Genomic DNA, 27,254 nt, shown 5'->3' with positions numbered 1-27,254 from the left:
AGTGGGTAAGTAGGTATCTAAGAGGCTCTTTGTCCATCATGCTATATATGGAGTAGCCAAATTGCAGAAGTCCCAGGCAGGCTCTCAGTAGCTTTCCAGTCAGTCCATGATTTGAAGAGACTCTGAAAGAGGTTACTTAGTGCTATAAACAACAAGTGTGCAATGTTTCACAGGGAGGTATGAGCAAATGTATTTACTCCAGTGAAGGCACCAATGACAGACCTGTGATATAATTCTACCCAGGTCTAGCTTGTAGAACCTATAAAGTTATTGGGGTTACTTTAACTGGCATAGGTAATTCAAAGTAGCTGCATCACCTAGAAGCAACCACAGCATGGGTACTGACTCAGGAAAACTTCATTCCTGGATCTTGCAGCCCAACAGGCAGGCAACTCCACTGGAGAGCCCCCTCTACCTAAGCAATTGTTTACTGCTTGTATATAACCAAGGGAGGGGTCCTTCTGAGACTTCTAACTTGCCTTAGGTTTCTGAGTCCATCTTTGCCCCCCGCCCCTGCTGTGACCCATCTTTAAGCAATTGAAAGTTATAAGAAGTGATATTTGACTGTAGGCAGGAGCACAGTGAAAGTACCTGTTATTCCATAGCCAATATGGCAGAGACAGAAACCAGGGCTGAAGACAGTGACAGCACACAGTGTCTGCTAGGCACTTCTGCTGCCCTGTGTGCCCACTGTCGCTCTGCTTTTGGAAGGTCAGCTTGCTAATACTTTTCTGCAGACCTAATGTCATTACCAAAAATGCAGCTTGGCTGTCTGAGGCCACAGTGGGATTCAGGGACCAGTGATGTTCCCCTAGGGGGCTCAGCATCTGACCAAGATGTGTTGGCCAACCCTTTGGGACCTTTCTCTTTACAGGGCTGATGAAAACATCCTGCCAGACCCTTACTATGGCCTGAAGTACATCGGAGTAGACAAAGGAGGCACTCTTGAATTACATGGGCAGAAAAAGCTTTCCTGGACTTTTCTAAACAAGACCCTTCATCCTGGTGGCATGCAGGAGGGAGGATATTTTTTTGAAAGGAGCTGGGGCCACCGTGGAGTCATTGTCCATGTCATTGATGCCAAATTGGGCACAGTTGTCCATTCTGACCGGTAAGGTTGGCTTTCCTCTACTCATGTCCTTTCTTGTTCAGGATCCCAGCCAGAGGACTTCCCAGGGTGTGGCATGCTGTGTGAATTATGTGGAGGGAAGTCCTGCTCTAGAGAGGCACCTTCTTTCCTAGGCATTTGCCCAGCAAAGCTGAATTTAACACAAATGTGTGCAAGTACACACACACACACACACACACACAAGCATATACTTCAAGTGATGATAGCTGGTGATAGAAACGTGAAAGGCATCGTGGAATAAAGTGGAATAATAGAGAAGGAACCAGCGGTTCACTTTACATGGGTGATCAGGAAAGGCCAGTGTGAAGGAGCAGCCTGTGAGCTGAGAACTATGTCAGAGAAAAGCTCAGCACAAGTACAAAGGGCCAGAGGTGCCCAGAGCACTGCACTCTTAGATGAGGGAGAGAGGCTCAAAGGAGGACACGAGGAACAGCATGGAGGTGCAGAGGTACAGGTGACAGTAAAGAGGTGGATTTTATTTTCATCGAGTTGTAAGGCCATCTGAGGTCTTGAAGAGAAGCATGGTTTAATTGAAAGGAAATTCTGATGACTGTGAAGAAAATGGGAGAGTAGTGGAGGGCAAAGTGATGACTGTCTGGTGTTGTTGAAATCATTTAATTGCAATCCAGGGTTTCTATCCCGCCTTTGACCATGTAGTTCCCAAATAAAAGACACATACACACAACCTTTATATTTATAATAAGCCTTAATCAGCATAACAGCTGGGCAAATAGCTACCTCTACGCTATTATGTCTATTTCTCAACCAATAATCCCATTATACAATTTGCCATGTTTCATCTAAGCTGCTCTTAATTCCAGTTAGTCAACCCACATGGCCATGTTTTCATGACTCACATAAACCATGATTGCTTCCTCCTCTCCCATCTTCTTCTCCCTCTCGTGGTTCTTCTCCCACCCCAAGCTCCAAAACCCTAAACCCTACCTATGTCTCTTCTGCCCAGCTTTTGGCTGTCAGCATCGTTATTTACCAATCATAAATAACTTAGGGGCAAGCAGACTCCCTTGTCTCTGGGGCAACCAGGTCTTGGGGGCCCGCATTTAGCATTAGAATACATAGCCACAGATCAGACCTCAACAGTCAAGCCCTAGTAGTGGGCCAGATGAGAACTGTAGGTGGGGATGAGGCATCTGCAGGAAGTACTGGATATAGAAGACTCTAGGACCACTTGGAAGGCAGAGCAGCAGGCCTCTGGAATCTACCTAGGTTCTGCAGAACTGATTCTGGCCTGTTTCCTCTGGGCTCTTAAGCTCCCCTCTAGAAAAGAACCCCGAAGGATACAGCTGCAGAGTCAGGGACCCTCTGGGGGGGGTGGGGGGGGCCAGGTACGGGAATTAGTGTCACATAGCTCAGATGCAGTATGGAGGCTAGTCAGGAGGAGCTAAAGTGCTGTCAGTACAGGGGACAGCTAGAATAGGTGTTTAACTGAGAGACAGGTGCTTGCTTCACCTCCTTGGCTTAAAGAATCTTGGAGACCTCAAGGATCGCATAGCTGAAAAGTATGGGGAGAGATTAATAAGCACAGACAATGCAGGTTATAGTCACATGGGAGTTTACCTGAAGGAATGAGAACTGGAGTTGGCTTTTAAAGGTGGCTGGGCTTTGATGAGGTTGAGGTCAGGGGAGAAGGCAAGGTTCCCGAAGGAAGAGTGGATGTAGCATCATGGGTCTTTGATAAGGGCTGGCCTCGGGGACAGGCTGGGGAGGCCTACACTTCAGAAGCAAACTTGAGCCAGATGATATGAATCTGCAGCTGGGCGATACCTCTCCAGTTACCACACTACATTGTGGAAACTTGTCCTTTTCAAAATCTTCTTAGCTAGTCACACTGGCTTTTTTTTTTTTTTTTTTTTTTTTTTTTTTAAGATTCATTTTAGAACACTTGGCTTGTTAAGTTCCAAGACAGATCTCTTCCATTATAACTGTACAAAATCTTATATGGCCAGAACAAGGACCACACCAGTAGACATGGCAGTGTAGAAGTGGAATGTTAGGGCCTCAACCTTACAGAAAGAACTCCAGTCAACTAATGAATGCTGGGAGCGGGAGGAAATAGCTTTCCCTGGGGAAAAACCACACTAATTGGTTACTAATACCAAGTGGTCAGCCCTGAAAACATACATGTGAGTAACATTATACAGACAAAGCAGGTTGTATCTAGAAATAAATAAACAAACAAACACACACACACACCACACTTAACGAAAAAGGTCACAAATTTGAATGAGACGCAGGTGGATGTACATACTTGGAGACAGGAGAGGGAAGGGTTGGGGGAAAGTGGTGTAATTATAATTTCAAAATTAAAACAATTATTAACAAAAGAAAGTCCCTTCTGTGGCATTGCCACCTTAGATTACGGATGCTGGAGCAATTGTTTGCCTTTATGATTTCTTGTTTTCAGGCTTTAAACATCTGTATCTTGTGTAAGTTTCACTTGTAAGAGTTAATTAGCCAGGCACAGAGGTGTACATCTGACATCCCAGCTACTTGAGAAGCTGGGAAAGGATTACTTGCATCCAGGAGTTCAATGCCAGCCTGAGCAACACAGAGGGATACACTCCTCCATCTCAAAAAAAAAAAAAAAAAAAGTTAGAACCCACCCAGTGAGATGGCACATTCCTGAAATGCCTGTGTTTGGGAGGCTGAGGAAGGCTCTCTCTGAGGTCAAGGTCAGCCTCTGCTATATTGTGGGCTGTTCTGGGCTACAGAGTGAGAACCTATCTCAAGCTGTACACCACACCTACGCATACATGCACACACACATGCACACAATGTAGTAAGGGATGATCATTTCTTACAACATTGAACTTGTAAATGTCCATAATGTTTTATATACTTAAAACTTGTTTAAAATCAGTTCCTACAACATGGTATTTGTAGTCAACCATAATGCATTACCTACTTAAAAGCTTGTTTAAAAACGTGAATTTCATCTTTACCTATCCCAAATCGGATAGGGGACTAATATCTAATATATATAAAGAACTCAAGAAGGTGGACTCCAGAAAATCAAATAACCCCATTAAAAAATGGGGCTCAGAACTGAACAAAGAATTCTCACCTGAGGAATACCGAATGGCAGAGAAGCACCTGAAAAAATGTTCAACATCCTTAATCATCAGGGAAATGCAAATCAAAACAACACTGAGATTCCACTTCACTCCAGTCAGAATGGCAAAGATCAAAAACTCAGGTGACAGCAGATGCTGGCGAGGATGTGGAGAAAGGGGAACACTCCTCCATTGTTGGTGGGATTGCAAGCTTATACAACCACTCTGGAAATCAGTCTGGCGGTTCCTCAGAAAATTGGACATAGTACTACCGGAGGATCCCGCAATACCTCTCCTGGGCATATACCCAGAAGATGTCCCAACCAGTAAGAAGAACACATGCTCCACTATGTTCATAGCAGCCTTGTTTATAATAGCCAGAAGCTGGAAAGAACCCAGATGCCCCTCAACAGAGGAATGGATACAGAAAATGTGGTACATTTATACAATGGAATACTACTCAGCTATTAAAAAAATGAATTTATGAAATTCCTAGGCAAATGGATGGACCTGGAGGGTATCATCCTGAGTGAAGTAACCCAATCACAAAGGAACTCGCACAATATGTACTCACTGATAAGTGGATATTAGCCCAGAAACTTAGGATACCCAAGATATAAGATACAACTTGCCAAACGCATGAAATTCAAGAAGAACGAAGACCAAAGTGTGGACACTTTACCCTTTCTTAGAAATGGGAACAAAACACCCATAGAAGGAGTTACAGAGACAAAATTTGGAGCTGTGACGAAAGGATGGACCATCTAGTGATTGCCATATGCAGGGATCCATCCCATAATCAGCTTCCAAATGCTGACACCATTGCATACACTAGCAAGATTTCGCTGAAAGGACCCATATAGCTCTCTCTTGTGAGACTATGCTGGGGCCTAGCAAACACAGAAGTGGATGATCACAGTCAGCTATTGGATGGGTCACACGGCCCCTAATGGAGGAGCTAGAGAAATTACCCAAGGAGCTAAAGGGAACTGCAACCCTATAGGTGGAACAACAATATGAACTAACCAGTACCTGGGAGCTCTTGTCTCTAGCTGCATATGTATCAAAAGATGGCCTAGTCGGCCATCACTGCAAAGAGAGGCCCATTGGACTTGCAAACTTTATATGCCCCAGTACAGGGGAATGCCAGGGCCAAAAAGGGGGAGTGGGTGGGTAGGGGATTGGGGGGGTGGGTATGGGGGACCTTTGGGATAGCATTGAAAATGTAAACGAGGAAAATACCTAATTAAAAAAAAAGAAAAAAAAGCTTGAATTTCTTGATCAGAGTTCTTACTATACTAAAGTAAATTTTTTTTAAATAAGAGAAAAAATAAGGAAAAAAAGCACAAATGCAATAGCATTCACAGTGGCTTAAAAGTCTATCCCGACTGCACTAGAATCAGACAGGACAGTTTAATGACTGAAATACACATGAGCTGCTTCATGGTGGGAGACATGGCATGAGGCAGCCTTGATGTCATTCCTGAGGACTTTGGAAGAGTTGCTTTGGTCTGGATCAGAGATGGAAACCCCTGCTGCTCTAGGTGTCCCGATTGTCTCCTCGTGCCAATCCCTTCCAAGAGGCATGAGCAACAGCTCCCAGGAAGAAAGGGGACATGTAAAGCCTGAGTCCCAAGCATGTGACTTATTCTACATCCCAAATCCAAAGCTCTCTGCCATTGGAGTTATTTCTGAGGTATTTTCCTTTGTGAATGATAAGTGTGACTAAATCAAAGCCCCCCTTTTTGAGTATCTCTGTATGGCAAGCCAAACAGCCAAACTTGCTTGCTCTTTGAAGACACTTTTTTTTACAGCCCTCAAGGACTATGGACAATACCTTAGCTGCTAAAACAGATGTGTACATAGGTCACTGTCTCTTTCAGACTGCTGCCAAGACTATCCACATCTTCATTCTCTCTCTACTTCTTTTAGGTTTGACACTTACAGATCCAAAAAAGAGAGTGAACGTCTGGTCCAGTATTTGAATGCAGTGCCCGATGGCAGGATTCTTTCTGTCGCAGTGAATGATGAAGGCTCTAGAAACCTGGATGACACAGCCCGGAAGGCAATGACCAAACTGGGCAGCAAGCACTTCCTCCACCTTGGATTTAGGTACTGCCCATCACTTCTGTCTCCTCTCAACTGAAGCAGTCCGTGCTAAACAGGGCAAGTCTCCAGCTCCACAGGACTTAGAACAACAGCACAGGGCATTGCAGGCACACTGCTCACCCACACTGGACAAACTCAGGCATGGTGCTCAAAGGCTATTTGTTTTGTGTTCGTTTAGTTTGGTTTGGTTTTGGTTTTGGTTTGGTTTGTTTTTACAGGCAAAGCCCACTACTGCAATGCACAGCTTTCTATATGAGCTTACTTTCTCGATCACTCAATAACAAGCACTGAGTTTGCCTAGAATGAGCAAGGAAATAAGAGCCCTGATGAACAGTTAAGGTCTGTTTACCCTTTCAAGGTTCATATTGTGCCTTGGGGACTGGCAGACAGTGTTTTAGGGATTATGCAATTATCTCCACCCAGCTAAACAGCCAAGGAAAGGGAGCCTTATTTAACAGGTTCTAGAGTGCAGCCTCTTGCTTTGGATTGTAGCATCATGCCTGATGTTGGCATGTGCACACATTGACAACTGCAGGAAGTCCTTTGGCACACTGCAGTCACATCCTGCAAGCCAGCTCTCAGCTTGGGTAGATTTGAAATGATCTGTCCCATAGCTGTTTGAGATTATGATACCCATTCTTCAGCTCCTCAGGTAAGGGAAAGCAAGAGATGCTCAGAAGCTTTTCTAGCCTACAGAGTAAATTAGCTGGCTGGACAGAGATGCTCTGGGCAAGAAGAGACACCCCAGGTCCCAGGCTGTATTCTCTGGCTGCTGCTTTTGGAAGGGAAACTGGGGCAGGAAGCTCAGACAGCCAAATATGACAATGATATCTTGGTATGGCAGGCCTCCTTTGTCAGCGAACGCCAGACACACTTTCATTTCACCACATTATAAACCAAAAGTCAGTTTATTAATTTATGGTGAGAGAGGGACTATGAAGAAAAAAAGCACCTGAAAGGCCTTGGGAGAAGGCTGTGGTGGCTCAGAGCCCAAAGCTTGACTTCTGATGCCTGGCTTTGAGTCTGTGCTGCACTGCCTCTGAGGTGTGACCACAGGCAAGTGACTCATTCTCTTTGCTTAATTCTCGAATCTGTAAAATAGGGTATCTCAGGATCTATCGAAAAAGGGTGCTGGGAGGGGTTCCACGGGATAATATGAGTAACATAGTTGTCACCCTGCCTGGCAGTTAATGATGGTTCTCTCCCTATAAGAGAGTCATTGGAACAATGGGAACCTCCACATGCCAGCCTGGTCACAGCAAGCAGGAGTTACATAATCACCTCTCCTATAAAGGAGATGTTTATGTTTGGGTTATAAGAGCGGAGCATCTAAAATCAATAGATGTGCTGGGACAGGAACCGCTTATTTATTCATTCAGGAAATAGGAGGTGTGATGAACTTGCATGAGTAGATGGCGATGAATGGGGAGCTGATCCAAGGGGAGTGAACAAGTGAACAAGTGAACAGGGGGAGCTGATCCAAGGGGAGTGAACAAGTGCAGGACCACAGCTGGAAAGAGGCCAAGCCAGCTGTGAAGCCAGTGGAGTTGGGAAGGACTAAGCAGTGATATATATGGGAGAGGTGCATGAGAGACAAGGATGCAAGATTGACATTGGAGGGTCAGGCTCTGTGCTGATGAGCTTCAGTTTTGCTCAAGGGCAATAGAGAGCCATTGGAAGATTTAAGTACGAGTGTGACATAGCAAAATCTTAAACCTCAGCTGAACGTCATTCAACACCAACTCCCCAACACAAGTGGTCCAAACAAAATCAAAAGCTACTCACATCATGCGATCTTTTGCCTTGCCATAGAGAAGCACTTGCTGCATTCTTGTGGGTATGGGAGAGTCTTTAATAAGAGCCTGGTCCTCATAAGAAAGCTACACAGATTTCACTATGCTGTTAGACACTATGTAAAACCTCTCTAAGGAAACAGAAACCATAAGGATCCAAGTAGTTCAACCTGAGTACTTTTGTGCTAAGTTTCATAAAATGTAGAGAATAATAAGAAAATCTGGTAAGACTTTCTCCAATAAGCCCCGTGTCATAAACAGACTTGGAGTTCTTCCCAGAATCCCTCTACATTCAGCTCTAGAGTGGACACCTCTGTCCTGGGAGTGAGGAAGAAAGGACAGAGATTTCTGCCATTTCTCAGTTTCCTTCAGTATAGAATGCTCAATATGCCAGAGTGGTGTATTAGGGTGGGGCCCTTACCCCAATCACTGCATGTAGCATGCTAGGCAAAAACCACTAAAAACAACCCCTAGTGCACACTTTCAAAGAGAAAGGCTATGTGACTTTTCCAGACCACACGCCCTTCTTTCCTTCACGCCCCATCACTAGGCCAACATACTTCATCCCTTTCTAAGATCTAAGGCTGATGGTTAAGTGACCAGTCATAGTATTCTGTGCCATTTTCCTTGAGCTCAGCTCTTTGGGACAATGGGCATGAGTGGAATCACCTCTGTTGAAACCAGTCCGACATTTGCTGCAGGATCTAATTGGCCTTGGCGGGTGGCATGGTTGGTTGAGTTGTTGGCGTGTTTGTTTGTGATTCATATCCAGTCTCTGCCAGCATTGAGTTAAACTGTCTCCAGGGAAGAGATGCCCAGGCTAGCTGGCTGCTGAGGAAGCAGGCAGCCTTGTGCTTGCAAAGAAAGGCTCTTGCTTTATGGAAAAAGGAAGCCCATGGGTGGATGGTAAATTCCCCCAGTAGCTAGGGAGACTCAGCTATGAGAATGTGTCTTCACTCTGTGAGCCTTACTGAGTGCCAGCTCCAACATGTAAAAAACCTGACTCTCTACCTGTTCTTTTCAGACACCCTTGGAGCTTCATCACTGTGAAAGGAAATCCCTCCTCTTCAGTTGAAGACCACATTGAATACCATGGTAATGAATGGTTGGTGAGAGTCCCGGTCCCCTCCAGTGTCACCCTGATGAGTGGCTGTGGGTTGTGAGTGACTTGCTGCTCTAAGAACATAGCTGCCCTTCTCCAAGGACCCAGCTAAGAATCTGGCCACTTCATTCACTGCATTATGAGCCAGTAAAACAGATCCAGGCTAGAGGAAAGTCGATCTCTCCCTAAGATTTTGTATGTCCAAAGAAGTCTTCACTGACAAAGAAAAGCTAAGAGCTGGGAGGTGGCCTTCAGAGGAACAGTATGGACTAGAAACCATAGAAAGTTTGTTTTGTTTGTTTATTTGCCTTTTGTTTGTTTGTTTTTAAGACAGAGTCTCGGTAGCCCAGATTGGCCTCAAAATCAATATATAGCAGACAATGACCTTGAACTTCTGCCCCCTCCTGCCTCTGCCTCCGGAAGGTTGAGATTACAGGAATATGCATACCCTCATCACATAAATCTACAGCTCTATGCATGCTGGGCAATCACTTTGTCTGAACTACATCCATGGCCTGTAGAGGGTCTTTCTCATTCAGTGTCTTTGCCCCATGTAGTTTGGGTGACTACTGCCAGTTCTAAGCCCAGGACAGAACCCAGATCATGAGAAATCATAGATTTTTCTCAACTTTCCGTTTTTCAGAAGGGTGTAATTGAACTTTCAAAATTGAAACACACACACACACACACACACACACACACACACATACACACACAGTGACAAGAATAATTTGATTACAGGAAAAATATTCCTTAATGAAATGGCTCAAGATCCTTGAGTTAAAAAAAAATCCACTGTGAACTGGACTTGGTAGTACACATCTGAAATCCCTACAATTGGGAGGTAGAAGCAAGAAGATAAGTTTTAAGGTTATCCTTGGCTATATGATTCAAGGTCAGCTTGGGCTGCCTGAGATTCAATCTCAAAACAAAAACAAAATTAAAACACTAAAGCTAAACCAAATTAAAACAGAGACATGGCTGTAGGGGTTTTCTCTGTACTGTAAGGTCAACAATACCATGGAGTTAAGGGTCTGTCAGCTTCCTCACACATCTGGTCCTTCTGACAGGTCACAAAGGCTCGGCTGCTGCCCGGGTTTTCAAACTGTTCCAGACAGAGCATGGTGAACATTTCAATGTTTCTTCATCCAGCGAATGGGTTCAAGGTGAGATGTTTAAGACAGACTGCTAAAACCAAATAGCAGCAGCACAGGCCAGGAATAGCAAGGATTTCTTATACCAGTAGGGACACCTTACTAGGCATCAACTGAGAAATTGCAACTGAAACTGTCTTTCATTAATCAAGCCACGTTGGCGAATTGTTAGCAAGATCTCATCTGTGGGTAAGAACTGCATTGCACTTCCATGGAGACTTGTGGCATTTGGTTTTTTATATGCCAGGTCATGGGGTTGGCCAGGAAATGCAAGCAGAGACTGGGATTGAAGCTGGCCTTTGAGCAGCTATCCCAGGCTTGCAGAAAGCAAGCCATGGTAGTGGTGGGCATTGGGGGCAGGCTTACAGATAGGTTTTTATTTCTCTCCATCCTGCTCATTTCTTTTGTAATAACAAGAAACTTATATTGCCTTTATAAAAGGAAACAGTCATTAGGAGACAAGTCAAAAGGAAACAAGGTCCTGTCTGACCTCGTCTCTGCTTTCTGCCTAGATGTGGAATGGACAGAGTGGTTTGACCATGATAAGGTGCCTCAGAGCAAAGGTGGGGAGAAAATTTCAGATCTGCGAGCAGCTTACCCAGGAAAAATCTGCAATCGACCCATTGATATACAGGTACTAACCACACAACAGTCAGGGAGTCTGCAAGGCTTGCCTTTGAAGAAGGCTTTGTGCATCAGAACTTTTCTTTTTTCTTTTCTCTCTTTTTTTTCTTCATGTTTTCCATTAATTAATTAAATTATTCACTTTATAACCTAATATCAATCCCCCTCCTCCAAGTTCCTCCTCACATATCCCCTGCCCCCACATCCCCTCTCCTTCTCCTCTGATACTGGGGAAGCCCCACCCTGGGTACCAACACACTCTGGCACATTAAATTACTGCAGGGCTAAGCACATCCTCTCTCACTGAGGCCAGACAAGGCAGCCCAGTTACAGGAGCAGGATCTACAGGTGGGCAACAGAGTCAGGGATAGCCATGTCTCTAGTTGTTGGAGGACCCGCATGAAGATCAAGTTGCACATATGCCACCTATTTGTGGGGGTTGGGGGAGCTAGGTCCAACCCATGTGTGCTCTTTGGTTGATGGTTCAGTGTTTAAGAGGCCCCAAGGGTCCAGATTAGTTGACTCTGTTGGTCTTCTTGTGGAGTCCCAATCCACAAGATCCATTCCACATCCCTCAATGCATCTCCCAACTCTTCCACAAGAGTCCCCGAGCTCCATCTAAATGTTTGACTGTGGGTCTCTGTGTCTGTTTCACTCAGCTGTTGGGTGGAGCTTCTCAGAGCACAGTTATGCTGGGTTCCTGTCTGCAAGCATAACAGAGTATTATTAATAATGTCAGGGATTGGTTCTTGCCCATGGGATGGATCTCAAGATGGGCCAGTCATCGGTTTACCATACCTTGGGTCTCTGCTCCATCTTTGTCCCTACACTTCTTCTAGGCAGGACAAATTTGTAGAGGGATAAGGATACCAACTCACCCAGAGCTTTTCCTTTCACCTGGGTGGAACTACTCTCTGCCCTCCTCTGAAGCAGGATAACTATTCCCACCTGAGAGACAGAAGTGAAAGCTCCCTGTCTGTCCGAAGCCATGACTCCAGCTCCTGTCTGAGTTCCTTCTCCCTCTTGTCACTCTGCTTCTTCACCCGCGGCTACAAGATCCTGCTTGGCCCATCAAGCTCACTTCTATGTTGATGTCCTATGGGCCCTTGGGCACACAGTGGGCAGATAGGATTTGAAGTACATCCTAATCCCAGCAGGTACAGAAAAGTCAGCATGCATTCATGGAGTCTGCAAAGGATCTCCACTCGTAGTTTATTCTACCTGGAGGAGGAGGTGACCTCCACATTGGGCACACATTGAAGTGAAAGAGACTCATGCACCATCTTTGCCCTCACAGTTGCCAAATGCTTCTCATGTCCTTGGGGGCTCAGGGCACGCACTAAACTCTCTTCATGGCTGCACCACCCCCACTGCCCAGGACTGCATCTGACACAGGCTCTGGGCACCTGTTCCACATGGATGTAATTAGATCATCTGGGGACAGGATAGGATAGACATCTGTGACCTCCAGAGGACTGGGGAATGGGGAACAACAACAGGATTGTTATTGTCACCCCACAGAGGCTGACACAGGGATGGAAGCCAGAGAGGTTTGACTAGCTGAGAAGGTCCCCATCCACATCACTGACAACTTTGGGCTGCCTGCTGTGAATGTTCTGGGTGGCATGCCTGCTCAGGCTGCCTGTGCGTGCACTACTCTCAGAGTGAGCATTTTTAAACCCTATGCTCTAGTTCTGCAGGTACACTCTGGCTGTAGATGCACATCAAATTATTTGACTTTATGGCTCAGTGCAAAAATAGGGGTCATAAATGTTCCCTTACAACTTGGTTTCATGGATTGACCATGTATGGACATGGGTGCCTGAGTATCCTCTATAAATTTTATTCAAAAACCCAGGGAGGGATTTGAGACAGGGTCTCATAATGCCTGGCTGGCCTGGACCTCACTGGACCAGGGTGGCACAGAGACCCACCTACCTCTGAGTGTTGTGATTAAAGGCAAGTGCCAATGTGCCACAGTGCCTTGCTCAGAATTAATTTAATTTACAGTTAAAATGAAATATTATTAAGTATTTTATTATCTGCAAGCATGGCTAATAATATTTCTTTAAAGATTCTTGCCATTTAGCACTGATAGATCTCTTTTTACTCTTCTTATACAAGACTGATTAAGGTCATTAAAAGAGAAAGCAGTGTAATTAAGCAGTTCCCTTGCACTGGATTTTTTTTTTTTTGTCCTGTGACAAATATCCAACTCTAATAGGGAATGAGTTGAGGTTCTGTTGTCAGTGTGACAGAGTTCCCACTGAAGATGGAGCTGGCTTTGTGGGGCTTGGAGGTCAGAGGAACAGGGCTTGACAGTTGATGAACCTGAACTTGGTGACGACACCTTTGGGTTTTAGCAGGTACCAAAGGGATAGGTTTACAACCTGGTCTCAACTGTAACAGAGACCACGGAAAGAGCTAGATTTTGACAGAGTTTTAGTATTCATGTCTGGGAGACCTCCTTTCAGGCCAAAGACAAAGCTGGCTCTGTTGGTCTGTTAGTTAAATTCTAGATAATCTTTCCTAAAAAGTCTCTCTCTCTCTCTCTCTCTCTCTCTCTCTCTCTCTCTCTCTCTCTCCTTCTCATTGGTGACACTTTCGTCCCTTCTCCAAGCCTGTCTCCTTGTCTCCATGGTTTCTGTGCCAAAGATGGCCACAGTGCTTTTCTAAATTGCATGTCTTTGAATGACAGCCACAGTCTGCAGAGGGACACACCCTGGCTTTGGGATGAGCCCCAGTTGGCAGGAACCACCGTCCTTTGAGCCTGTTCCTAAATTCTATCCTGTCCTTGTGCTTCTTGCCTGGCATCCCTAGTCAGTTGCAACCTCACTTTCAAGGATGCAGTGGGAGTGGATGGGTAGTGGGGATGGGAAACAGAACATTTGAACAAAGGCCATTAGGCTGGGCATACCTGAAAGCTAGAAGCTAAATGAACTTGGGCTTCAATTTTCACTGCACCACTTACTGGCCTTGTGATGTTTGGCAAGTTACTCATCCTCTCAGAAGGCCATGTTTCTTATCTGCAGAACAAACTGCCCCAACATAGTTTCATTATGAGGATGTAATGGATATTCACACACATTTAGGTCTTTAACTGAGAGAGTTTATCCCAAACTTTGCTATCAATTAGAATCACCTGGGCAGTTTTTAAAGTCCAGATGCTTAGGTCACAACCTAAATACACCAGATCTTAGCCTTTGAGGGTAGTGTTTGGTTGGAACCACTGCCCACCTTTGCACAAGCTGCTAAACCCCATCTGCTCTTCTCCCCTCAAACCCATCCATACAGAGAAAACTCTGGCCTAACATGGTATCACTCTTCCATGTTTCCAGACACCCACCTGAGGGTGCTCATCCAGAGGCTCAGGTTTTAGCAGATAAGGGCACAGTCACAGCTCCTATTAGACACATCATCTCTCCTCACCTAAATTCTGTAAAGCCCCTTGCTTTAGAGGCAATGCTCAAGTTCACTTACCTGCTCCTTTGAGATCAGTGAACCCACAGGAGCGCTACCTCCCAACAAATCTGACTATATATTCTTGTTTGGGCTGAACTGGTTTGTTGTGTCATTAGAGAAACCTATTTGGTAGAGTGTAGGCATATAGAATTTTGAGATTCCTGGTGTTATACAGAAACCCATTTGGGCACCTGTGGGTTGTATAGAGTCATTCCCTGGTAAATAAAAGCTAGCTCTTTACATAGTCTGAGGGTGGCGAGATGGTCATAAGAAGAGACATATCAGGGTCCTAAGAAAGCCTGTGTATGGTGGATGCTCTGTAAATGTGCGCACAATGATGAGCAATAAGTAGGACTCAGGACTCCTGCTAGATCACAAACCTTCTAGCTGACTCTCTCCCAGAAATCAGGCCTCACCACATCCATTCCCGAGACTTAACACTGACTTTCTTATAACAAAACTCACAAAGACTATTGGGATAAGGGTCCTGGGCTGTTGTAAATAAGTTTCACAGTGGGGACAATTTTAGACTTGTAAATATAAGTTGGGGACATTAATCAGCACTTTCCCTCTTCATAAAAAAAGCATCCTTGCTCTGTAATTTCCATTCTGTTCTCAGGCCACAACAATGGATGGAGTCGCCCTCAGCACTGAGGTTGTCTACAAAAATGGCCAAGATTACAGGTTTGCTTGCTACACCCGGGGCAGAGCCTGCCGAAGCTATCGAGTGCGATTCTTATGTGGAAAACCCGGTATGCAAGCAAATCCTAGCTCCTTATTGGGTTAGAACTGCAACTGAGCTCTGATTCCCGACCGGATCCCTGATCTGGCTTCTATGCACTGTGAAATGGGATGTCTGGGTCTGCCATGTTGAGTATCATAGTGTCACAATCACCCACACTGAGTGCAGAAGCAGCCAGATGGTCCCAGGCATTGGAAGCAGATAGCAAATCTCTGGCCTGTCGTAAGCCTTTCTAGAAGGGGCGGGCTTGGTCCAAGAATGCAGTGTGCTGATGGGCAGGGTTGACACAGTCTCTCTGCCTCTTCTGGTGCTGTTGTTTCAAACCCAGTTCCCCAGGCAGTGCTCATTAGACAGGACTGGAAATGGCTGGCTTGTTCTGGAATCAGCATCTCCAGAAAGCAGTCATTGGACTTGGGGGTGGGACTTATGGCTACTGTAAATAATAGTGGAGAGGAACTATATTTGTTTTACATCTTGGGCAAAGTGGGTGTGGTGAGGCAACACACTGAAAACTAGCTTAGAAGTCAGTGGAAAATTCCTCTGCCCAGAGCTAATGAATGGGTCTTTTTTGGTTGGGTTTTTGTTGACTTCAAAAACCTGTAAGTACTGAGACTGGGATGAGAGAGAGTCTGGTGATTCGGGTTTTGGAAGGGCACACCTGGCATTTACTGATTTCCAGAGGGGAGGGGAAGAGGTGGGCAGCCACATGTTTGCTGAAGGCAAAGGGCTGTGTCTTAGTCCTTCCTGTTTTGGGTTACAGTGAGGCCCAAGCTCACGGTTAGCATCGACACCAACGTAAACAGCACCATCCTGAGTCTGGTGGACAATGTGCGGTCATGGAGGCCTGGAGACACCCTGGTTGTTGCCAGCACTGACTATTCGATGTACCAGGCAGAAGAGTTCCGGGTGCTCCCCTGCAAAGCTTGCACCTCTACACAGGTCAAGGTGGCAGGTAGGTATCTCCTCATTTCAGGCTGCAGGAATCTGAACACTGGTAGACTTCAAGTGAAAGATTGGAATCTGTGAGCTATTCTCAGAGTCCTACAAATCAAACAAAATGCTGAGATACTCAATATAAGCACTGGCTCCTTACTGATGCATCAATACATTGTCCAAGCAGGCAGCCTAACTGATATTTGAAATAACTTCACTTAAGAAGAAAGACTCATGGGTTTGGAAGCCTCAGTTCTAGGTTTGTTAGCCCTGTTGTTTAGGGCAAGAGCTAGTGATGGAGGAAGTTGCTTATCTCATGGCATCCAGAAATCAAAGAAAGGAGGATGCTAGAGTCCCAGCACAATAATTATAAAAGAGATGTGTAATGAGCTGGGCAGAGGGAGGAGGGATTCTACTCTGTTGGAGTGGGCGTGGTTCTTTCCCTGAGGAATTCATGATTAAGTGGGAAGCTGGGAGAAGATGACAGAGTGGTCAGGAAAGAGAAGTAGTGCTGGAAGGGAAGGCATGTGGACACAGCACCTGAGCAGGGGTGGGTCAGCCATGAGGAGGACAGGTAGACTACAGGGCAGACCACGAGAGCGCCTAGGATCACAGAAGGGAGAAGAGGTTGCAAGACAACCAGGGGCTTTGCTTGAGTGCACAGGAAGCTACTGAACTCCATGGATCTGTTGGGTGTTCCTAGCAAGGAAGGATTTCCCATGTCTGCATCTGTAGGAGGATACTTAGGTTATCATCACAGTGCATGGTAGAAGGCCTCCTGGGATGTCAGTGGCCCCTTTGGCAGATCATTTGAGCTCATGTCACTCCTTGTGCCTCCTGGTAGCATGCAGCTATGCAGGATGGGCAAAGCCTGACTTCCAGGCCTTGCTGCATGGAAGTAGAAGGAGGATTTCCCCTAGGTTTAGGCTAAACCTTGAGTACACCCCAAGACTGAGCATCTTAAAGGCCAGACTGGAGATCTCACTTTGAGCAGGTCCTGACAGGGCATCTGTGAATGCCAAAGTCACCTGAGGTTGAAGGACCCATGAGACTCTAGGCTCACACAGCAGAGATTTGGGGATTCATGCCAAGAGCTACTGCTCCTGACAGAATATTAGCAACCCAACCAACTGCCTTATGAGTGTGCCCAGGCTGGACCAAGAATGTGAGGGTGCTTCTTGGGGGCCAAGTTCCCAGGGATGAAAGTATGAGAGGAGATGACGTTAGACATCCTTCTCGATGCCCTCAAGCCCCTTTACCTTTGAAGGATGCTCCTCCAGCCCCACCCCCAGCCTCCCACCATGTATTAAGAGTGCACCATCCACTCTGCTCAGGGGTTTTGGGTCCCCATGGGAACAGCTCCTACTGGTGAGTAGTGTCACAGAAGTGCCAGCTGGGGATGATCATGCATGCACAACTGTCTGTCCTGAGGAGACACCCATTGCTCCTCTTCCGAAGGTTCATTCTCTGCTTTCCATCCCCCACTAACACAGAGTGAGGACTCCTCCCATCCATCCCTTTCTGAATCTGAATTCTTCTCTCACCTGCTGCATTCTTTCAGGCTCAGCTCCTCAGTCTGGCTGTAGAGAGAGATACACTCTTCTTGGATCCTACCCTCTCATAGATCCCTATTTCCAGCCAACAACCCTCTTTGCATTTTAAGATTTTGTCGGTGAGAAACAGATGGGGGTGACAATGTGCTGGAAATATAGGACTCACCTGAAAATGTTTTTTTCAAAGATTTGCCAGCCTCGGTGTGATTCTCAGCACCCCTTGATGTGGCCATGGCACTTGAAATCTCCCCCTTGGTTATTTTGCCACCCTCCCTCTTTGTTGTCATCTCATTTGCCTTATAAAGACTTCCACCTTTTAACCACTGTGACCACTACTTTGAATGAGCACTGTTTCCCATGATAATCTCAGTTCTGTACAGGTCCACCTGTCCCATCTTTGTGAGGCCTTCACTATCTGGGAGTTCCTGTTTTATATATGAAGCAGATAAAGAAACTGAGGCTGTAGAAATCAAATAACTAAGTCCATGATTTCCCTAGTGGTAGCCACCAGCCAGTCACACGTAGCTGCTTCAATTTAATTGATGTTAAATAAAATTTCACCCTGTTCCTTACAGTAGACAGGTTTTAAGTGTTCGAAAGGCATGTGCGCTTAGTGGCTACCATGCGGAACAGCATGGAATCTGGTGTCACAGGATGTCCTGGTGGGTGGTGCTAGTATAAACCAAGCAAACCAGTATCTTTCAAACCCCCAGCTGTTCAGCTGCAAACCTATGTATGCTACGTTGTCTTCCACAAACGTTCATAATCTTAGCATCTCCATCTGAAATGGCCATAGGAGTTCTAGGCTATTCTTGTCCCTTTGGACTAGTCCTTGCCCCTGATGATATGAGAAGAATCTAGTCTCCACCTTCCCCTGACTCCCTGGGTTCTAAGCTATAAGTACCTGTTGTGTCTGTCTCCCAGAGAAGGTGTTTGCGGTTTATTCTTCTTTTATTCTTAGGGTGTCTGGTTCTCTGCTTGTCTTGTGAATGTTCAAAGAGTATGGTATTGGGGTACCCATGGATAAACCCAGAAAATACCAATGTTTAGAACCTCCCTATGCCCCAGGCCCCCTCCCCCTTTCCTAGTAGGCCCAAGTCATTTGAGACACTTCTGACCTAGTCAGCCTGCACGAGAATGCTGTGAGAAGGTCAGGAGTAGGGGTGGGAGAGATGGAGAGTTGTGGGAGAACCCCACACTCAGAAAGAGATGAAAGAAATCAGGCACACCACTTCCCTGGGATTGCAGTTGGGAGTGGCCTGTGAAAGGGACAAGGAGAGATAACTGCTTGCACTGTGGACAGAAGCAGTGTTGTAAAGGTTCTGATAAGGTGTCTTGGAGTAGGGGAGGTGGCTGGGACTGCAAAATTCCTGCAGTTCTCAGTGGGACCTGCATTTCCTTAGTCCATGGGAATCTGATACACACTAGCCTTCCATTTACCTGAAGTCACTTGTGCCCTGCTTCCCCTATGAAACCAGCTGTCCTTTAGTTCCTGTCCCTGGTGAAGCTCTGGAGACAAAAGCCCTGACAGCTGCAAATGTCATTTCTGTCCCTCTGGCCTCCAACCATGTGCCCAGGGCTGTTTAAGAACATTCTATGAATTAACTAACTTGTTGATCTAGCTACCTTTTGGGATGTGAGCTATTTTTATCTCTGCTCCATAAATAAAGGGAGTTTAGACCATAGGCTCCAGGACTCTATTGCAAACTGAGTCACACAGCCTGGCTCAGAACCATGTGGAGAATGGCTTTCCTTGTAGAGGCAACCAGGTGGATGGGAACTCTGAGGTAACAAAGGCTCTCAGGAGGCAATCCCAGCCAGCCTGGAGGGACATGAAGAGATGAGCCCACCAGGAGCCAGGGTGTCTGATCCATCCACCTTGGCCTATTAGAAATGGGCATCAGGGCTGATGTGAATGAGTCGCTTGCCTGTAGTGCCACTTGTTCCCAAAACAAGTCTAGCTTTCTGGGAACATATGGAAAGCCAGCTCTATGTTGCCTTGACACATTCATGGGCAGTAGCAGTCCATTCTCCCTCTGAACCCCTGGCACAACCCCAAGCTGTCTTGCTTGATTGAGAAATCCTTTGAGAATTTCCCTAGGCATTGGCCTTTAGGGTTTCCACTAGGAAAGATTAGCTCTGGATCTAGCATGTTTGGAGGCCTGGGACCCAGAAGACCAGGATCCCAGATGCTCTTGGGGACAGATACCCAGCTTTGTAAGAAGACCCAGTTCTCTGCATATTGAGCTGGGGTGGCTTAAGAGAGCAGATGTTCTCCATGGCAAAGAAAAGAGAGAAGGAAGACATATCAGACAGAGCTAGATATGTAAGAGCCCACCTGGCAAGATGCACGTGAAAACTCTTCCAGGAAGCTCTGAGCTAGTTAGAGAGGATCAATAGGCACTCTGGAACAAAGATGGGAGGAGTTTGAGGCCCTGTGATCTAAATACTGCAAGAGCTGGAATAGAAGGAACAGTAGTGGGAGGGGGCTCTTCAGTCCTTGTAGAGAGGTCACAATGGCACACTCCTGTGGTCATCATAAAAAAGGACACAGAGATACAGTGATCTGCTCAACCCTTGAATCAAAAGCTAACAGATCAAAAGCAGGATGGTAAAAGATCCTCCATGACCAAGACGTCATAATTAGAGATGATATGCATCAACTTCTAGAATGTTTCTGAATTTAAGTCTCTTTCCTTTTCATCCACCATACTTCATGTTGTCTCTGTCTGGCAGACACAAAGGTAGGAACCCTCAGAAGCCATGAACACCACTTTGGGGGACAGGCTTTGCCCTTTAGAGGGCGGGCCCTGTGGTTAGCTTGCTTGTGAAGGCCACAGAACCAACAGGCAGGGAGAGCAACAGGGATAGAAGCAGAGGCTTCTACATGAATGGCTGTAGGACCTTAAAGCAGTAAAGAGGACACATAGCCCATGACCCAAACCAAAAGCCACAGTGGGTTCAGGGAGGAAGAGCCCCTGCATTCTGTCGTTAGCTTGTTTCCAATGATCTTCTCCTAGTATGTTAGACCAGTGTGGAACTGTTGGAAGGTGGTAGAGTCTAATGGAAGTTTTAAGTTCATTAGAGATAAGTCCTAGAAGCAGATTGTGGGATATTCATATCCTTTCCCTGTTTCATTCCTGGACACAAAGTAAATGGACTTCCTCTGTCATATGCAACCACCATGATATGCTGTGTCACCATTGGCCAAAGCAATATAGCCAATGAGTCTCGGAATCTCTGAAACTATGAACTGAGATAAACTTTTCTTCTTTATAAATTTATTTATCCCAGCTATTAGTTAGAGTAACAGAAAGCTGACTGACACTGTGCCTGAGACTCGTAAGGGCTCTGTGGTAGGTTGAATCTATGTTGTGATCTTTAGTTCCTGTGAACATTGCCTCACATGACAAAAAAGGGTGCGTGTGCTTACAATGATGACTAGATTAAAGTTCTGGAAATGGAGTTGTCCTGGATTATATGGGTGGGTCCAATGTAATTACAAGGGTACCAGAGAAGGATTACGGGAGATTAGCAAAGAGAAAGCAAAAGAATGACAGACGTAGGGGGAGCTATGGCAAATGGAAGATGGTGGTCTCAAGCTAAGGATTAAAGGTGGCCACTAGAATCTGAAAATGCCCAGGAACAGATTCTATGTGGTACTTTCTCAAGCAAGCAGCCATGCCAACACCTTGAGTCACCCCACAAAATTAATTTCAGACATCCAACCTTCAGGATCATAAAAAATAAACCTGTGGTAATCTGTCTCAGCTGCAACAGAAAACACATACCATTCACTTGCCTGGGGTTGTTTTCTCAGCTTTAGTACGCACCAATGTCACGTTGCTTCAAAGAAACCACTATCTCACTGAGTCTGCAGAATTCTAAAACCATAGGCTTCTTTAGCAATACTGTCAGCTCCCAGGATGTGTGCTTGGTGATGGGGAGGGCAAGGGTCAGCTCTTCCTGTGGATGAGAAAGCAGAGGAAGGTCGCTGTGGTGGGCACTGCTAATTTTAACTGTGGCCCTCACATGTGGCCACTAGTGGTATCTCAGGGTTGAGGCAAGCGCCTGCTTGATCAAGTCAAGGCCAGAGAGAAAGCCAAGTGGTGTAGGTGTTGTGGTTTGGGCTGTTAGTCCACAGGGGAGAGTATTGCTCTTTGTAATTGCATCCTCGAATGAAAGAGAAAGTATCCGCAAGCCCTGGCAGCCATCTTAGTGAGGAGCCTGTCTTAAGCTGTTTTTTTCTGCACAGATGGAGAAGAGATGGGAGGTAACACAAAGGGAATTTGGCTAGAGAAGGGTGAGGTTGTGGGAGGAAGAAATGGGCAGAACACAGGGTCAAGGACACAGCCACACAGAACAGGGGCCAGAGTCAGTGTGGGAGGGTGTTTGGTTTGCTAGACTTTTCTCAAGGATAGCAAGACCCCAGGGAAGTTTAAGGGCAGAGAATATAAGAAATGCAGATGAGGAATGAGATGGCTGAACTGGAAAGGACTGCCAGCTGGAGGTGATGCCTTCTGAATGTGCCACAAGATAGTGCTAGGATCCACGGCCTCAGAGAGTGCCTGCGCTGAGGGATGCAGGATGAAGTCAGCACAGATCAGGGTACAAGTCCTTCCCCATTGCTCTTTCAGTACTACGGGGGGGGCAGGGGGGGGAAGGTGGTGCAAGTCCAGGGCTCTAGACACAGGAATGGCCCCCTGCTCTTTCTCCTCTGGGCTGCTGAGAGGAGAGCATGGGTTGACTTTGCTCGGAAGCAGGGATCTGAAAGAAGGTTTGTTTTATCCTAATAATTACAGCTAGAAACCCACTACAGTGCAAGTTCTGAGGAGTCATATGGGGTCAGGGTCTCTCTCTCTCTCTCTCTCTCTCTCTCTCTCTCTTTCTCTCTCTCTCTCTCTCTCTCTCTCTCTCTCTCTCTCTCTCTCTCTGTGTGTGTGTGTGTGTGTGTGTGTGTGTGTGTCCTCTGTCTCTTGTTGCTCTGCCATCTCTAGGTTGCGGCTTTTCTCTGTTGGATGAGGTTGGACCACCAGAGAGACAAACCAAGGTTACACCTGGCACTTCTCTGTACATCCTGTGACCACGCCTCCCTGTAGGGAAGTGGGGAAGCACAGCTCCTCGGGGAAGGCCTGTGTGAGATGACTCATGGGAGAGTCTAGCTCTGAAAATCAGAAGCAGTGTGTATATTCTGGACAAGTAACCACAGCTGCCATGGCCTTAAGAGCTGAGCTCGAATAGCTAGGAACTGTGGCTCCACTCCTACGCATGGGACTACATCTACCAGAGCTTTGTTCTTCCGTATCATGGAAGCAAGGGCCATGGGGCTCAAGATGAATGAGGGTCTAGTGAAGAGCAAACTACAGCTGTGGGAGTACTGGGTGGGTACACAGTGTGCATGCTTCACCTGCCTTTCTGCTTCCCTGCCCTCTTGTGCCCTAGGGAAACCACAGTACCTACATATTGGGGAGGAGATTGATGGTGTAGACATGCGGGCTGAGGTCGGACTCCTGACTCGGAACATTGTGGTGATGGGGGAGATGGAGGACAGATGCTACCCCTACACCAATCACATCTGTGACTTCTTTGACTTCGATACCTTTGGGGGCCACATCAAGGTAGGAATGTGCCTGGCTAAGGCTCTTAGCCCTACAGGAGGGTACTCAAGGTTCCAGCTGTGGACAGAGACTCGTGGGAGGCACAGGGATGGTGGAGCAGGGGGTTGGAAGAGAAGTGCACCATTAGGAGATGTCTTCTTTACCAATCATGGGACTTTCACATGGGTCAGATATCAGATACTTATTTTAAGTCCATGGGAAAGTGCTGATATTTTATAATTCATAACAGTAGGAAAATTACAGTTACAAAGTAGCAATGAAAATAATATTATGGTCAGGAGTCACCACAACATGGGGACCTGTATTAAAGGGTCAGAGCATTAGGAAGGTTGAGAACTGTTGATCTAGAAAGACAGCCACAGGTAGCAGCAAGTCTCTCAATGGCGTACAAAGCAATCCTAGTTCCCCAGCACTACTAATAGTTCTTCAAAGAGAAACTTTGTTTATCTCTGTTCAAAATGCTGTTTATCTGGCCTGGTAAATAGTCCAATAAACACAGAGGTCCTCCATGTTCCTCCATGTTCTTGTTCACATGGTTATTGGCTTCAACGCTAAGAGAGAGCATCAGAGTGAGTTTGTAAAGGAATTCTCTTGAGGCTAAAATCATGTGCTGTAAGCGTAATTCTTTTTAATAATGTAAACAAAGAGGTCGATGAGGGAAACTGAGAGTTCACAATGGGAGCTCTACTGATCTTTTAGGTGGGAAGAGCCTTGTGGTACAGATCTACATTTTAGGAATTCTAGTCTCCAGTCTGTAGTCTGTGGATCTTTTCTGTCTATTGTCACCACTGAAGGTACCTGAGAACATAGTGAGATCCAGTGAAAACAGCAGTCCTCTGTCACAGCAGCTACTGCAGCCACTCTCAGTCTTGAGGATGGCCTGAGTTCCCACACCCCTCTTGCCCATGAAGCCCAAGCTAGGCTCACAATCAGTCTCAACATTACTCTCCAGGCATTTCCACTGGACCAACATTCCAGTGGGTGCCAGAATCTAGGAGAAATGGTCATCGTGTCACCAACTCCTCTGACAGAAGTTGGCAGAGCCCACTTCTGACCCTGATCACTTTAGACTGTGCATTCTCCCGAGCTCCTGGAATGCAGGCATCATCTACCCAAGCAGCTTCGCTGAGCACATCCAGGAGCAGCCCTGTGCTGTGACCATCTGCCACTCACATGCATGTCCCCAGAGCAGATGCTCATGGTATCTCCAGCATCAGAGAAGAAGAAGGTTTCACACAGTAAACAATGATACCCCGAGTCCTCCACTCTCCAGCACTCCCAGGGCATGTTTTATGTCACCCCTACCCCCTAAATATTTTAGGATCATCCCCTCCTCATAGTTGGCTATGGAGGTTGTAAAGGAAGATCAAAGTAAGCCTATTGTCCTGGGCATTTCCAATCCAAACAGTCTGATATACTGCAGCATCCTCTAATGCCTTGCTGGACTCCCTTAGTGTAAGAAGGACCAGGCATCCTCTGCCATGTACACAGAGCCTCTTTGATTTATTGAGTAACCAGGATGTATTCAGTACAACCCAGTGACACTAGGAAGGTAATACCTCTGTCCTCTGGGAATGCAGGTCAGCTAGCATGGTGGGGGAGGGGGGAGATCAGGGACTGCCTTGGGGCTCTTTTGACTTTCACTTTCCTGTTGCAGTTTGCACTGGGGTTTAAAGCAGCCCACTTGGAGGGCGTGGAGCTGAAGTACATGGGGCAGCAGCTGGTGGGCCAGTACCCAATTCACTTCCACCTGGCTGGAGATTTGGATGAACAGGGAGGCTATGACCCCCCTACCTACATCAGGGACCTCTCCATTCATCACACATTCTCCCGCTGCATCACTGTCCATGGCTCCAACGGTCTGTTGGTAAGTGCCTGCTGGAGCACCCACCCCACCTCCTAGAGATCTGGCCTGGGACAATTAGATTTGTCGATGGTCCCCACAATAGAGTTAGACACTTAGAGCAGAACCCTGAACAATTTCATCCAACAAGAAGATCTGTGCAACACTGTTAGCAAAGACTTCCTCCTGCCCAGTTCCTGGGAATGCCAGCTGCCAAATTGGGAAGGAACATCTCTCAGCTCCCTTGTCATCCATCTACCACATGGTTGAGGTGCCAGCTCCAACCTTAATCTAGTGTCCATTCACGGACCTACCACCAATCAGTTCTGAACTGTGTTTTCTGGCCAAGCTATTGAGATAGATCTGGAGGGGCAGTCTCATTGCAGCATTTCCAAGTGGAACCAAATTTAATAGCTTGCCATCGAGATGCTCCAGGTCTCCGGTTCTCTGAGCCAAGCAGGCAGCAGCAGGGCCATATCCCAGACAGACCGGCAGTTTTACAAATTGGCTTTGAATGCTCTTGGAATGTGCGGTTGTACGACTTCCAGAATGCCGCTGCTCTGGGAGCTGGCCTTCGACACTGCCTGCTTTTCTTTGCTGCCTGAATTGACAGGTTTACCAGTGGGTGACTATACTTTTTTGGGGTATGGAGGTCAGTTAACAGAAACAAAAGAATCCATATAGAGACAAACATGCTATTATGCTTTAGAGTGCAGAGGACATGGTGGTGGTGGTGGTGGTGGTGGTGGTGGTGGGTGGGTGGGTGGGTGTTAGAAGTCTTTTGCTAACACAATCCCTGGTCAGAAGTGGGTGGATCCCAGACAAGCAGCTCCCCAGGACCCTAGAAAGAAGGAATCCTAGCTGTATGGAGCCAAGAGGAGCCTCAGTACCTTGTTCTACCCAGCAGGTCCTGAAGTGTTCCAGGAGGCCATCTCTCACATCTCTTCCCTCTCTTCCTCCCATGTACTCCCATCCTTGGGAGCCAACTTCCCACATCCCCTGCTTCAGGCACACACACACGCACACACACACACACACACACACACACACACACACACACACACACACACACACACACCGCCCCCTGTCCCCTCATTTGTTATTTTATTTTTAAAAAGATTGCTTTATTGTATCTGTATGAGTCTTCACATTGAGTGTTATATATGTATACCATGCACCTTCCTGGTATCCACAGAAGTCAGATCCCTGGAACTGGAGTTAGGGCTGGTTGTTTGCTGTCATATGGGTACTAGGAACCAAATTTGAATCCTCTGCAAGATCAACAAGTGCTTTTAACCACTGAGCCACCTCTGTAGTCCCTTCTAGTTCAAAGTTAAACAAATTCCCTCTGACAAAACACACACACACACACACACACACACACACAGAGAGAGAGAGAGAGAGAGAGAGAGAGAGAGAGAGAGAGAGAGAGAGAGAGAGAGATAAAAGCTCTTCAATGTCTGCTTTCCTCTGAGTTTATGGAACAGCTTTCAGCAGTGTGGCTCTAAAATGCTTCTGAGTTTAGCAAACTATTGTCCCCTTAGTTCATGCATCTCTTTGCTTTTTTCTCTGTGTCAGTGTTGTGGGACTCGGCAGTAACTCAAAAGTCACCAGCACAGCATTGCAGGAATGGATGGAAACATCCTGGGCCTCAGTTTCCTCCAGGGACAAGGCTGAGTCTACTACAAAGGGTGGTTAGGAGGATGAGGCCGGATAACACGAGTGACATGCTTTGAGGGTACATTAAATAGCAGCAGCCCCGTGTGCTCCTGCATCTCTATGTGGTCTGTGAAAATACCTGTTTCCGGGAGATCGTAGCATATGCTTCTACCAAAAAGTGGGGCCAGAGTAGCTAGCTGCTCTTGGCCTCTCTGCCACCTTGAAAAGTCTCAATGCATGCTCACATACGAAGAGTCTACAGCAGAAATCCACCACATTGATGGACCTGTTAGCAATGCCTGCCCTCCTCTGGTCACAGGGCCCTGTTCTCACACTGCTTCTGCAGTTCACTAAGTCCCTGTTCTTAGTCCATGGAGTGAAGCTGTAGGAATGTCTCCTGTGATAGCAGCATTGTTGAGGATGTCTTTCTGGCAATGTAGCAGAGCACCCAGGCTCCCT

At 46.5% G+C, this 27,254-nt stretch overlaps 1 protein-coding gene and 1 long non-coding RNA gene across 17 annotated transcripts in view; one reads left to right on the top strand and one right to left on the bottom strand.

The window, feature by feature from the left end:
* Positions 1-27,254, top strand: part of Cemip (cell migration inducing protein, hyaluronan binding) — a 153,837-nt gene that overhangs the window by 88,361 nt on the left and 38,222 nt on the right. For all 4 annotated transcript variants that reach the window (XM_006508354.3, XM_006508353.3, XM_030243122.1 and 1 more), the window contains 9 exons: positions 875-1,111; positions 6,136-6,315; positions 9,130-9,200; positions 10,278-10,373; positions 10,874-10,995; positions 15,067-15,199; positions 15,950-16,141; positions 23,118-23,293; positions 24,951-25,160. In XM_006508354.3, coding sequence (XP_006508417.1) covers positions 875-1,111; positions 6,136-6,315; positions 9,130-9,200; positions 10,278-10,373; positions 10,874-10,995; positions 15,067-15,199; positions 15,950-16,141; positions 23,118-23,293; positions 24,951-25,160 — 1,417 coding nt within the window. The remainder of the gene's footprint in view (positions 1-874; positions 1,112-6,135; positions 6,316-9,129; positions 9,201-10,277; positions 10,374-10,873; positions 10,996-15,066; positions 15,200-15,949; positions 16,142-23,117; positions 23,294-24,950; positions 25,161-27,254) is intronic.
* Positions 1-27,254, bottom strand: part of Gm30440 — a 54,503-nt gene that overhangs the window by 26,403 nt on the left and 846 nt on the right. For 11 of the 13 annotated variants that reach the window (XR_378312.3, XR_378308.2, XR_378310.3 and 8 more), the window contains exon 2: positions 21,467-21,641. The exons of 1 other annotated variant lie outside the window; for it this stretch is intronic. This is a non-coding gene — a long non-coding RNA (predicted gene, 30440). The remainder of the gene's footprint in view (positions 1-21,466; positions 21,642-27,254) is intronic. One more of the 13 variants, XR_378307.3, reaches the window with a different exon arrangement.

This window comes from Mus musculus, chromosome 7, assembly GCF_000001635.26.
Source record: "Mus musculus strain C57BL/6J chromosome 7, GRCm38.p6 C57BL/6J".
Classification (NCBI taxonomy): domain Eukaryota; kingdom Metazoa; phylum Chordata; class Mammalia; order Rodentia; family Muridae; genus Mus; species Mus musculus.
Note: the sequence above shows the minus strand (reverse complement) of the source record. Positions and strands in the feature narration are given on the sequence as shown.